Source organism: Colletotrichum phormii (assembly GCF_030913505.1).
Source record: "Colletotrichum phormii strain CBS 102054 chromosome Unknown BDP81scaffold_4, whole genome shotgun sequence".
In the NCBI taxonomy this organism is placed as follows: domain Eukaryota; kingdom Fungi; phylum Ascomycota; class Sordariomycetes; order Glomerellales; family Glomerellaceae; genus Colletotrichum; species Colletotrichum phormii.
The window spans coordinates 2,267,942-2,279,989 of NW_026851446.1; the positions used below are offsets into that span (position 1 = coordinate 2,267,942).

Below are 12,048 nucleotides of genomic sequence, written 5' to 3' on the forward strand. Positions count from 1 at the left end.
TTCCCAATACGCGGTCTGCTGCTCTCGACCGTCAGTCATGTTATCGCTTGCCATGAGAGTCCAGTCCCCGCCTCTCTGTCGTCCGAACTCAGCAGACCCGATTCTGACAGATTTACCATACTGAACCGCAGAAACGGGAAAGCACTTCATGCTTGAACTGTGGGAGGGGATCAAGGGGAATGTTGTGGAGCGGGTTGGATTGTAAAGGTTCCAACTGATGATGGCTGGGTTCACGGTTAACGGAACCGGCTGGGAGTGATAGCGAACCGGCTTTCGCCTATTGCCTCTGATCATCCAGTCTTCACGATGAAGGCTTATGTATTTCCTATCTTGGTTGTTAAATGGTTACTGATGAATGCATGTTGAATACTGCAGGGAGTGTGCTGTTGTAAACTCACTCTTTCGTGGACTCGATCGTCCACACCGCCAGTCTTCTCCCATCCTCACTCACAATGTCGTAGCAACGGCGAGCTGACTTCGATGACCAATTGCTCGGTACAAGAAGGAAGCTGGGATTCACTTCCACGTCATGACGCGCGGAGAGGAAGTGAGCTGGTTCCAGAGCCCCGAAGAAACAGCGTTCAATCTCGCCATTCAAGTATGAGGTAGTGCCAAGCTGAAGCAGCCGGCCCCATTCGGCGACGAAGTGTTCGTACTGACGACAGAGGTCTTCACCTTCGCTACATCGGCGGAACCACTCAGGTATATTGCGCTTGGTCATTCGGCGGTCCGCCTGGGAGCCAGCATCTATGTTGTGAATGAAGTGGCCTGGCACAAAGAGGCTTTGAACCTAGATCATAGTGAGGAACTGGCGAGATCGCATGAAGTGCTTGAGCTCTTTGCAAATGTCGTCATTAGAGCCAAGATCATCGAAATGGCGATACCAGTACTTTGCTGCGTACTGTAAGAAGCCATGTGAGTCGACAGACGTTTGTGGGTTTGTGGAGGTGAAGAAGTCTGATGTCGGTCGCTTTTCCAAGACCTGGCCATATCGATCTTGGCTGAGATACCTCAGACAAGCGGCAGCAACGATCCTATTTTGAACCATATCTCGCAGTAGCAAAGCGCCACTATTTTGATTCTCTCCGGTAACTTCGGGCGGCCGCAAGAATTCAGCCACGGATGAATGCATCAAGCGAAAAAAGCCCTCTTCTGCGTTTTTTTGGCTTGGCACAAACTCAACGAGAGGCTGGCACCTGTGTTGAATCATCTCAAGAGGTATGAGTTTCCCTAGGTTGTTGCATCTTCCGTTTCTGAGGGCAAACCGGTCCGACAAAGCGATTGACAAGGCCTCCTGAAGTTCACGAGCAAATAGTGGGCGGCGGGCGAAAACTACTAGGGATAGGATGCCCCTATATAAGACCCGTTAGTTGCGGATAAGACTGAGGTAAAGCAAGATAGCAACACAGAATGGCGCGCGTAACTTACTTTGAAAGTTCTTTATTATTATCCTTTGTATCCAGTTTATCCTGGTCTTGGAGGTTTTCCAATAAGGCCTCATACTGCTCTTCCAAGCGCAATGGCAAGCCAATTATAGCTTGATGTACCAGATTTGCGTCTTCGTCGCACTTGTATAGACGCTCAAGACTGGTATAGGCCCAACGGAAGTTCGATACTGCCTTGACGAGGAAGCCTGTGTGCAGTAACATCTTATCAAGCGGCTCATCTAGCCGGTCCATGATGGTCTTGATTCCAGCTGTGGCATACCTGGAGACATCGATCGCAACCTTGGAAGTGTCCAAGGGTAGCTCTATTGCCTCAAAGCTTTTCATCCACGTGCACATAGGTTTTCTTTTGAGACTGCTGCACCACAGTCGAACTCTGCTTCGGGGAGACTGCGCTAGTTCTCGTATGAAGTTCAAGACCGTCTTAAGATTTTCTTGTAGATTCGCCATCCCCAAATTGCGGCCGCTCTGGGCACCTCGTTCAGCCCGTCAAAGAAGAATGACACCTGTGTACACTGGTTAACGAGGCTCTCCAATATTTTTTGCAGTCGCTCTATGTCATCCGTGATGTGTTTGTCTTTCAAAGGGTCCAGCGTAGCGAGTTCTACGCCATCGTTATTTAGGCGCATCACATGCTCTGTAAGCTGGAGCGCCATAGCTGAGTACATGTGACACTCAAGCATATCCCACTCTTTCGAGAGAAAAAGGTAGACGGTGGCCCCGCGAGTCTTCTTATCTCTCTGGACCATATCTTCGATGGCGGCGGAACAGAGCACGGTTTTTCCCGAGCCGCTTGGTGCCGTGACCCAAAGGAGACCGCCTCCTTTCCTCCATTCCTCAAAGGTGGCAGGTGTCTCAGGGCTTTGGAGAAACCAGTCACAAGTCCCTTTGAGGCGAGACTTGCGATTGCTTCGGTGACATCCCTCGTTCAGGATGCGACGCCCAGACCCTGCATCAGATCCTGCGCGTATCTCTAGCCACTTGGTCAGCTTCTCAATTTCCTGGGTTTTGAGCGAGGTGGCCGCCCGAATTCGCGTGATGAATCGTCTGTAGCCATCGTCATGGCTGCTGAAGCGGCCGATGCTTTCGTGCGTAACATGCCCTAGTTTAACAACCCGCTCGTGTTCCATATTGAGCAAGCCTGTTGTTCCCGGAACGGCCTGCATCATCTTATCAGCCGCAAATATATGGAATCGCACTTGTATATGCATCACTTGCGCTCCTCTTCCGACATCTGCTTTGCTTGCGCACGATGAGCTGATGTTGAACTTGCGTGTTATTCCTCTGAAGCCGCTAGTGAGCTCAGACAGCATGCTGCTCCAGAGCTTGTATCGTGTTCTGCCTTGTGGAGTGACGGTATTCGGTTCCGTAGGGAATCCTTCATTGCTAAGACCGTGGTGTGGTGTGTCAAGAAAGTAGATATGTCTCGTACGCTGGATGATGACCCCAAAACTCTCCTGATTGAGCTGACTATGGCACAAGGCCTTTTCCAAGCAGCTGCGCGTGAGCATGTATATGAGATACACCGGATACTTTAGCGGTGGACTTACACTCTTGATGACCAGACCGCCTACCCCACGACCGATGAAAGTAATGAATGAATTGGTCTGGAATACAGATCAGTCGAAAAAGCCTTACACATTCGGGCCTAATTTGAACGCGCCTTTTGGTTGGTGATGTCATCAACTATGTCTACGCATAGAGCCTCTGCGTGATTCAGGACCTTTCCTTCATCGCCTTGCTGCTGCACAGCGGACCTGTCTGGCAAATAGCCGAAGCACATGATCCGAGTTCTGGGCAGGTCCCTCCCAAGAAAGTCGGTAGGCCAGAATGAGTTGTCGTCGCCTTTCCAATCGGTTATGGAGCCACGATGGAGACCGTGTACCAAAACAATGCTGGGAAATTGCGTGAGGTCATCATGTACCATTACATTGAGGCCGCAGAGGTGCCATTTGACTTACTCGTGTTCATGGTCAGCCGGTAGGCTGTCGCCTCTTGGCCACACAGTATGGAGCCCTTCAAAGTCCTCCGCCTGGAGTTCCTTCCTACGTTGTTCTCTCTTGTACTCGTAGGGCCAAGAAGCTGTTCTTAAAGGAGGCATTTTCTGTACAACGGATGTGAAAAAGGTTACTTAAGTAGGCATGTGTCTGAAGAATACACAGTTGAGGCTTCTCATCTCTAAGTGAAGTCACAAACTCTTTTGACCAGAATAGCAAATCAGTTGGACTTATATTCCAAGTGAGATGTCAAAATCGTGGCAATAGAGGTGGTGAATGCATTTTCTCTTATGCTTAAAATTCGAGGCCAGGTGCATATCGTTCCCACGGGGACTTGGCATTATGCATTTAAGAAGCACTCCAGCAGATCATTCTACTCACAGCCTGCTTGAACATGCAGTTTCGAACCTGCAAGGTGTCTACGTTTTGCCTTGTTATCAATGCAACGTGTCCAATAAATCATCACGCGGACAACGATGTGTATCTCTTGGCCCGGCGGTCAGCTTACCATGGCGTGTTCGCGTTGTAACAGACTCTTTGATTCCCTGTTTCTGTCGTGAGTTATAAGACAATGGTTCACTAGCTGTGGCATGCTGATTCTAGTAGACACAGTTTCGGCCTCCCCGCAGTGCAGTCGTAAATAGGACAAGGAGTCGTCGTTTTTCCACCGGTAATCTGAACCAACACTTCGTACCTTAGCTGCCTCAATTCAAATTCACGCTGCAAAGCCTTCCATCTCGAACCCTCAGAACGCAACCGTGTCGGCCCAGCAGTCAAAAGAGGCTCAGGCGGAAAGTCAAGCAATTTCGACCCAAGGTGGGTTCGCCACACAAAATATACTCTAAGATTGCCAGCCGCACTAACAGCCTTCTCGACAGCATGGAGAGACCGGCCTGTTCCAGTTGTATCCACCACCAGATCTAGAGAATCCCTCGGCCACTCCCTTCGAGCCTGAAGTTGAGTTCGTTTTGTTCCATTAGAGAATACCCATGGATGAAGGCTGAAATCGCGTCCAGCGTGGTTTTTGTACACGGTCTTGGTGGAGATTACCTCGAGACTTGGAAGTCGAAGCTTGATGAGACAGTGTGGCCCAAAGACCTCCTTTCACAGCTTGGAAGGTTTCGAAAAGCTCGAATCTTCTCCTTTGATTATGATGCCACGGCTTTCTTGACCCCTTTCGAGAAGGAGACAAAGGGATCGACCTTCCAGTTTGCCGAGTCTCTGTTAGACACCCTGGCGGACTCTCGTCTTGGTCCTGCAGTGAGTGCTTGGCCCGGCCCGGCTGTGGTTGTCGCCGCGAGCAATTTACGCTGACAAGATAAGGCGAAAACCCGTCCAATTGTTTTTGTTGGACACTCACTCGGCGGCATTGTCATCAAAGCAGTACGCGAGATGCCATTCTTAGCGTGCAAAGAAGAAGCAGCTGATACTCATGCGCATAGGCTCTGAGACACGCAAAGCTGCTTTCAAGTCAGTTCGGTGACATCCTAAGCTACACCAAAGCGATAGTGTTCTTCGGTACGCCTCATCAAGGTGCAGACGCAGCAGCCTGGGCGGTGTTGCTGGGCGAGATTGGAAGCTGGGTGCGGCTGCGGAACACTGAGGTGGTTGAGGAGTTGAAGCGGTGGTCCGATCCCCTAGTCCAGCTGACCAGGCAATTCAAGGAGATCCCAAGCCTCTACGGGATCCATATCACGTCTTTCTACGAAACTCAGGCCACTGCAAGTCTGAAAGTGAGTGGCGATATTGTTCCATGTGTGTTGCTCTGCTAACACTTTCGGTAGGTCATCCATGAGGCCTCCGCCTGCATGAGCATCAGGCGCAACGTTTGCCCCACCGACGGACCCCAACATAGCAAGTACTAGTAGCAGCGGCCTGTCTCGCGAGGTGAGAGATAGAGTTGTTGCCACGCGAGATTGTATAAGGTATTCACGTGAAAGAGGCAGGATTCATGCCTGAAGGAAGGCTGACCAAGCGGCCACGTTATTGTTTTGCGACGATAGCTAGCACGAATTGAAGAACCGAAGGGTCAAGCGGGTGTCTACAAACCGTGGGTCAATGGCACCAAGGGCGGAAAACCTACGTAGTCAGACAGCTTGTGCTTGAACAGGGCTTAAAGCTGTTTGCATCACATAGGTAGGCTTACTTGTTTCGCTCGAGAACAAGATTTGTAAAGTCCACGAAGAAAGAAGCAAGGAGATCCTCACTGGTAGATATCTAGCGGGGATGGAAGGCAGTAATATGGTTCCATGTTATCATGACATTCAGCAAGGGTAGGTTTAAGCAAGGGCGATGGTATTGTCTAGCAAGCGAGAAAGGGCAATCCTGTTCATTAGCAAAGCCTTCAAATGCTATAGGGAGGAACATGGCTTCACGCATATTATCATGCGATACGACACTCATCGTATGCAGTCAGTACATCGCTATAACGCGCATTCTCACCGCAAGCGGATGGGTGCAACACGGGAGACTGGTTTGTCTCGACAGCTATATAAACCTGAGAAGGAACCTGCTCGGTTGGACTCCTTCCCACTTCCTTTTTCTTATCTATACTTAGTCTACTCGGGTCATTCTTTTCTCTTCACAGCAATGTCGAGTCAACTAGCGAACCAGCCTGAATACAGGCGGCTGCTCGTCGGTCATGTGAACAACGAACAAACGAAGGAGCGTAACATATTCTCTGATATTTGCGCCGTGTCTAGCCTTGAATTTCCTCACGAGTTAGAAGGCAACATCTTCCATGTGATGATTGAAAAAGAAGGCCGATCACATGCAGTCACAGCCAAAGCGACTAAAGACCAGCAACTTGGGAGAATCAGCCTCTCAAGCCTCCAACGAAAATGGTACTCCGTACTCGAAGATGAAGAGCTGATGTGCCATCAGTTCGTATCATCTCACTTTCTCGACCACGTGGAGATGAATGTCTCCTGGCCCCCGATAGAAGGTGCGAAACGGGCCGTTGGTCCTCTAGATTCTACGACTCTCACGGAGCTCACGAAAAAGGAACTACATGGACATGTGTTAGCCCGGAATCAACAGATCTTGCTTCGAATCGAGAAAGACCACATTAAGTATCCTATCGTTCTTCGAGTTGTCGACCTCAAAGCTTATGTGGTGGGCCAGACACGGCCAGAGCGGGAAGATCAGGACTTTCACCACGAGCACACGAATGGTCTCTTTTCACAGGAAACGATCAGTCGCTTTGTTTCGAACACGATAAAAATTGATGCATACGTGTCATTTCCAAAGGTCGAAGTGAATATACGAGACGATGTTCTTCCTGAAGAATTCGGCATTGGCGGCCTGGGCCCTGAGTTCCAGACGATCCTTCGACGCGCTCTAGCGTCACGTCAAATTCCAAAGACCGAATTCATGAAATTGGGCATCAAACACGTCCGTGGTATCCTTTTGCATGGTCCTTCGGGTACTGGTAAGACTTTGATTGCGCGCAAGATCAGTCAGATGCTTGGCGTCCACAAGCCAAAGATCATCAATGGCCCGGAAATCATGAATAGTTTTGTCGGCAAATCAGAAGAGAATATGCGGGATATTTTCGCGGAGGCGCAAGATGATGATATAAAACTCGGCATGGAAAGTAAGCTGCATCTCGTCATCTTTGACGAGCTGGATGCTATATGCAAATCAAGGGGCTCCGAAGGAGGTGGGGGCGCGCGAGTTAACGACAACATGGTCAACCAGCTATTAGCGATTCTCGATGGTGTTAATTAACTAGGAAATATCCTTGTGATTGGAACGACAAATCGTAGAGATATGATTAACGAGGCTCTTTTGAGGCCAGGCAGGCTGGAAGTCCTGGTTGAGATTGGTTTACCTGATCGTCTCGGCCGACTCGACATTCTCAAGATTCATACGCGCGACATGAATAGCCATGGATCATTAGCGGCTGACGTGTGTCTTGGAAGAATTGCAGGCATGACGGAAAATTACACCGGTGCCGAGATCACCGGCAACATCAACAGCGCAACGGCATACGCCATCGAACGCACGCGCAAACATCAGGGTCCGGTCACACTATTGCAGGATGATTTTGAGAGTGCAGTCAGTGAAGTTCTACCTGGTAACAGAGGGGAAATCTTTGAGATCGAGCGGGTTATCCAATGGGGTGTTTACCCTTTCGCATCCTGGATTTCTGACTTGCTGGAACATGGCCGCCGGATTGCAGACTGTTCAGGCAGACACCAAATTGTGATCTTCGTCTATTCTACTTCATGGTCCTCCTGGCTCGGGAATAAGTACTTTGGCAGTCAAAATGGCTGGCTTTTTGGGCTCTCGGTCCATGCATATGATCAGCCCGCATCACCTCGTTCACTGCGCGACAGACTCAGCAAAAATCGCGTACATAAACGGCATCTTTAAGAGAGCAGCTAGATCCAAGACCTCAACCATTATCCTCGACGATCTCACGGCGATCGTTAGCTGGAATAGTCTTGGTCCACAATACTCTCAGCTTGCTCACTATGCTCGAGGCGCACATACGAGCTGTGCTTCTAAAGGTGGCCCCCCTGTCTACAGACCCCGCTGCATGTACAGATGGGAGAAGAGGTACTAACCCGGACTTTTGGCCCAGGACCGTCGCAGGCTGCTCATTGCAACTACTTCCGACTACGAAGCGTGTAAATGTCTTGGGATTCAGAGAGCTTTCGACGATTCCTTCGAAGTTCGCCCCGTCGAAAATGTCCAGCAGCTTAAGGACATACTTCTTTACTTTGGCGCCTTCGAGCCATTATGTATCGACAAGATATGCTACTCCATTTTAGAAAGACGGGGTGAAAATGGAGTCATGGTCGGATTGAAGCATTTGCTGGTTTGCCTGGCCAAATTTGCCCGTGCTGCGCAGGGTACAATGCAACAGACCGAGGCTTTGACCACAGACGACGGGCCGCTTAGGGATGAAGGCAAGCCCAAAAAGGTAAGTGATCGGATTCGGGGGGATCTAACACTCAACGAGTCGAAATCCATCCAGGAAACTTTTGTGGACTGCTGTTGGAAAGAATGAAACGACACTCGGAATTCTCTCAACCATCTGCCCCTTTATCGGCCTATATGTAGCCTTTCTCAGTTGCATAAGCTTACGGACCCTCTCCGGTTCAGTATGATGTTGTTTTGCTGCATATTGTAGCGTCTTACAGCACGCTTTATATTAGCTTTTGTCTTCAAAGCTACTGCTTTTCCACGTTTCTGGATGCTTTGCCACCCAGATCGAGTTCATGGTTCCGAGCGAGATGTGGGACTCAGTCTTGAGGATCATAATTAGACATTGCCTAGATCTCGGACCCTTAGAAAGGTGATGCCTCTATGACATCTTGCTTGTTGAAGCCATTGCTTTGTTGCAAATCGAACAGCTAAAGAGTGCTCCTTGCCCGGCCGCTGTCGGGCTGGGAGCAGCGGCAATCGTAGCAAAGACTCTACCATGTGAGCAATCATTGTATATAATTGACTATCTATCGTATTATGAAATGATGAATGATCCAACGCCCTGAAAAGTTGGGCGGAATCTTGGAGCGTCAAAGACCTGAAACTAGACTTTCGCCCGCCTTTGGAAGTTGTATGCATGAAATTTTGGTCCAATATTGCCTCTTACGTACATGATGGATTTCAAGAACAAGAAGTCGAATTCTCTTAGCGCCTCTCTACGAGATGTGGCAAGAAATATTGCGATGTATAACAATCTTCTAACTCAACTCTACCTGACTGCTCTCTGTATTGCTTCCCTCAGAATAAACCTCGTATTCCATCGTACTAGTTGGCTCGCTAGTATGTCACTGAAAATCTCTAGTCTTTCTCAGGATCAGGTTTGGCATGATTTCCTTGGCGAGGGAGGACAGGTTATATATGGAAGGAAGCTCACATTTCTTCTTTGTTGAAGAGTCTAGGCACTCTTGGTCCATGAGCTTCCAAACCAAATGAACGCTGTTCATTTGTCTTTGTTGATCAGGTACGTTACCTTTCAGATCACAGTTACGCAGTTCAGGTATCCTTGTTGATCTATGCTCGTGGCCAGCCTTGTTGACCCCGGTGGCGACTAACGGTGTTTTCCTATCGTTAGGTAGTCGAATCAAAATTACGCTTTGATAGGAACATAGTTTACGGCGATATTCTGAACTTTTGCGGAGTTATTGTTGGGAAATACCCTGCTGGCGTCATGACGTCGGTGAGTCGATGAGGCTCAAGCAATAGGTCTCGTGCCTAGATGTAGACTCAACAGCGCAGCTTGGCTCTCTTGATCGAGCACTCCCGCGTTCGCCGCGTTTCCATCCAATTTGTCACCGCCGTGTTTTTTCGAGACATAGTCAGGAACAATCCAAATCATGACAATATGAGTACATGTAACCTCGACTGAGATTTTGTTAAGTGATCGCCTCGCCCTCAGATGCACTTGGTATTCCATTTGATTAATTACTTATGTTCTACTAACTTTCCTGTTGATTGAATCGTCAGGTCACCAGGAACTCTTAGACTTGTTCAGCGAAATCGTTGCCCACAACCCATCCCTCGCCTTATAAGCCAGTAACAAGTCTTCCTCACTCGGAACGATCCTTGGCGCGGTGAAACCTATCCGCCCCGGTGGGATACCTGTTGAACCTGAACCGCTTGAATTGTTATCTCTCTCACGTTAGGGAGGAGCCTGGACTCTGATGCTGATAGTGATGAGAATTATGGTCGGGCTATGAGCTTTGACAGTGTCGTCGGGGAGATGCCCCGCTGGCGCTATGACGTTGTTGAGGGCACAGAAGAGGCAGTATAGGTCATGCTGTGTTCGTGATATCGCCTTCTAGTTCAGGTTCGCCGTCCATCCTAACGTCGAATTCAGGAATCTTTCGAGGTACAATATGTGCGACGTAAGTTCGAAATGCGCAGAAGTATACGAACCGGGAGCGTACTGAGTGAAATACAACTCGGACTCTATCCACGCATCAAGTAGTTTCTGCGATACCCTCAGTACTTCTTTGGATTTAAGAAGAAATAGATTCCGCTCCGGGCGTCTATGAAAAAGACCCGATGTTAGTCGAAGTCGAAATTTACAGGCGATGTGAAGATATAGACGTACTCTAAGCGTAAGCGCTCTTCAGAAGATGAAGGATGCGCCATTAAGAAAAGATGTTCGGCTCCTGGATTGAAGTATCCTTGGTACTGCAACTCCATCAAGGAGATGGTGTCCGCTGCTAAATCTATCGTAGTTTGGCGAACGACATCGTCACCCCCATAACCGGTGGAGTCAGCCGAAGAAGACGAAATGTCTCCGTCGTCGGCTTCCGGAAACATTTCTTCGTCCCTTTTTGCTTGCTTTTTTGCTTGCCTTTCACTTTCCTCGTCTGAAAGCCAACCAATGAACTCGCTTCTGGCGTTGACTCTTATATCTTGGATGAGTTTAATCATTCTGCTTCCTCTGGCGTCGTCTTTTACCTGCTTCTCTAGTCGGTGCATCGCGCTGTCTCTGCCGCCGTGTCCTTCTTCCAACAAAAAGAGTCTCAGCAGGCCCATATATGGCGAATTTAGAAATGATAGATCTACACAGGGGGTAAGATAATTAACTTCCATGAATCTACAAGAAGATTAAGTCGATGGTCTCTTAACGCCAGCGCTTCTAACGATTCAATCAGCGAAGATAAGGGGGTCTTGACTGACTGACTGCTTCAATTTCCCCCCATTATCTGACTGATTGTTAGTTAACTGAATGATCTGAATCCTCTGATATATAATTGAAGCTATCACGAGATCTATAGACCTGTCAAGTTGGGATGTTGACGCAGGGTGAAAGCTCTCAGAGGCCAACTGCAGTTAGGGGTAGAATGATGAATTACTGAAATCTGCTCCTCCCTCGACGTGTACTCCCTGCGCTGTATATATATCTGAGCTGCTCCTTTGTTGCTTGGACTCCTTACTACCTCTAACTAGCCCCTATCCGGGAGGGCTCTGACAAGACCCCTCTAGTCACTGAACTTTAAATAGTATTCTACTAAGAGTAATAGAGCCGCTACGTAGCCAATTCTTTAGATATTGGATTTCTTCGAGTGTATTTGGTGCTATTGAGAGCCTCTGCGATGTCAGAGTTAACTTTGCTAAGCTAAAAGTCCTCTTATAATCTGTTATTATTATAGGGATAGTAAAGATATTGAGCGCGAGCTTGCTAAGTGTTGGAAAGGTATTGGAATGAGATCTCTACTATTGGATAGGATCAATGGTACTATTGGGTATAGTATATCTACTAGTCTAGCTTAGAAGAACTATTGTGAGATACCTCGAGGTTACGATCATTAACCCATTGATTAAATTCTGACTCTTCCTGTGGAACTGGACCTCTGTCCAATCTGCTGAAATCACCCTCTTGGCTCTGAGTTACTTCTGGAGGTGAGAATGGTCGAGTAGACTCCTCTGTGGCGTACTAACGTAGCCAGTAGTTAAGACATCCTTCGATTGGATTAACCACTCACGCTGCTCGGGCTCGACCCATCGCTTCTGGAGCCACCGCATTCCCTTTCTAGGGTGAAGAATCACGGCAGCAGCGTATAGACAAGAGTCTGCTAGCTTAGTGTAATGCCGATTAAGGACTTGCCACCCATTGGGCACCGAGATGCGGAAGTAAC

At 48.6% G+C, this 12,048-nt stretch overlaps 2 protein-coding genes across 2 annotated transcripts; both read left to right on the forward strand.

Moving 5' to 3' along the window:
• Positions 1 to 4,435: 4,435 nt before the first annotated feature.
• On the forward strand, positions 4,436 to 5,214 carry BDP81DRAFT_311249 (Alpha/Beta hydrolase protein; the record flags this gene model as incomplete). Its single annotated transcript, XM_060583708.1, has 3 exons — positions 4,436 to 4,702; positions 4,766 to 4,825; positions 4,885 to 5,214. 3 exons carry the CDS (start codon positions 4,436 to 4,438, stop codon positions 5,212 to 5,214), a joined length of 657 nt encoding a protein of 218 aa, XP_060449277.1.
• A 1,144-nt stretch (positions 5,215 to 6,358) lies between these two features.
• Positions 6,359 to 7,171, forward strand: BDP81DRAFT_391329 (P-loop containing nucleoside triphosphate hydrolase protein; the record flags this gene model as incomplete). Its single annotated transcript, XM_060587537.1, has 1 exon — positions 6,359 to 7,171. The coding sequence occupies one exon, from the start codon at positions 6,359 to 6,361 to the stop codon at positions 7,169 to 7,171; it is 813 nt and encodes a 270-aa protein (XP_060449278.1).
• Positions 7,172 to 12,048: the final 4,877 nt, after the last annotated feature.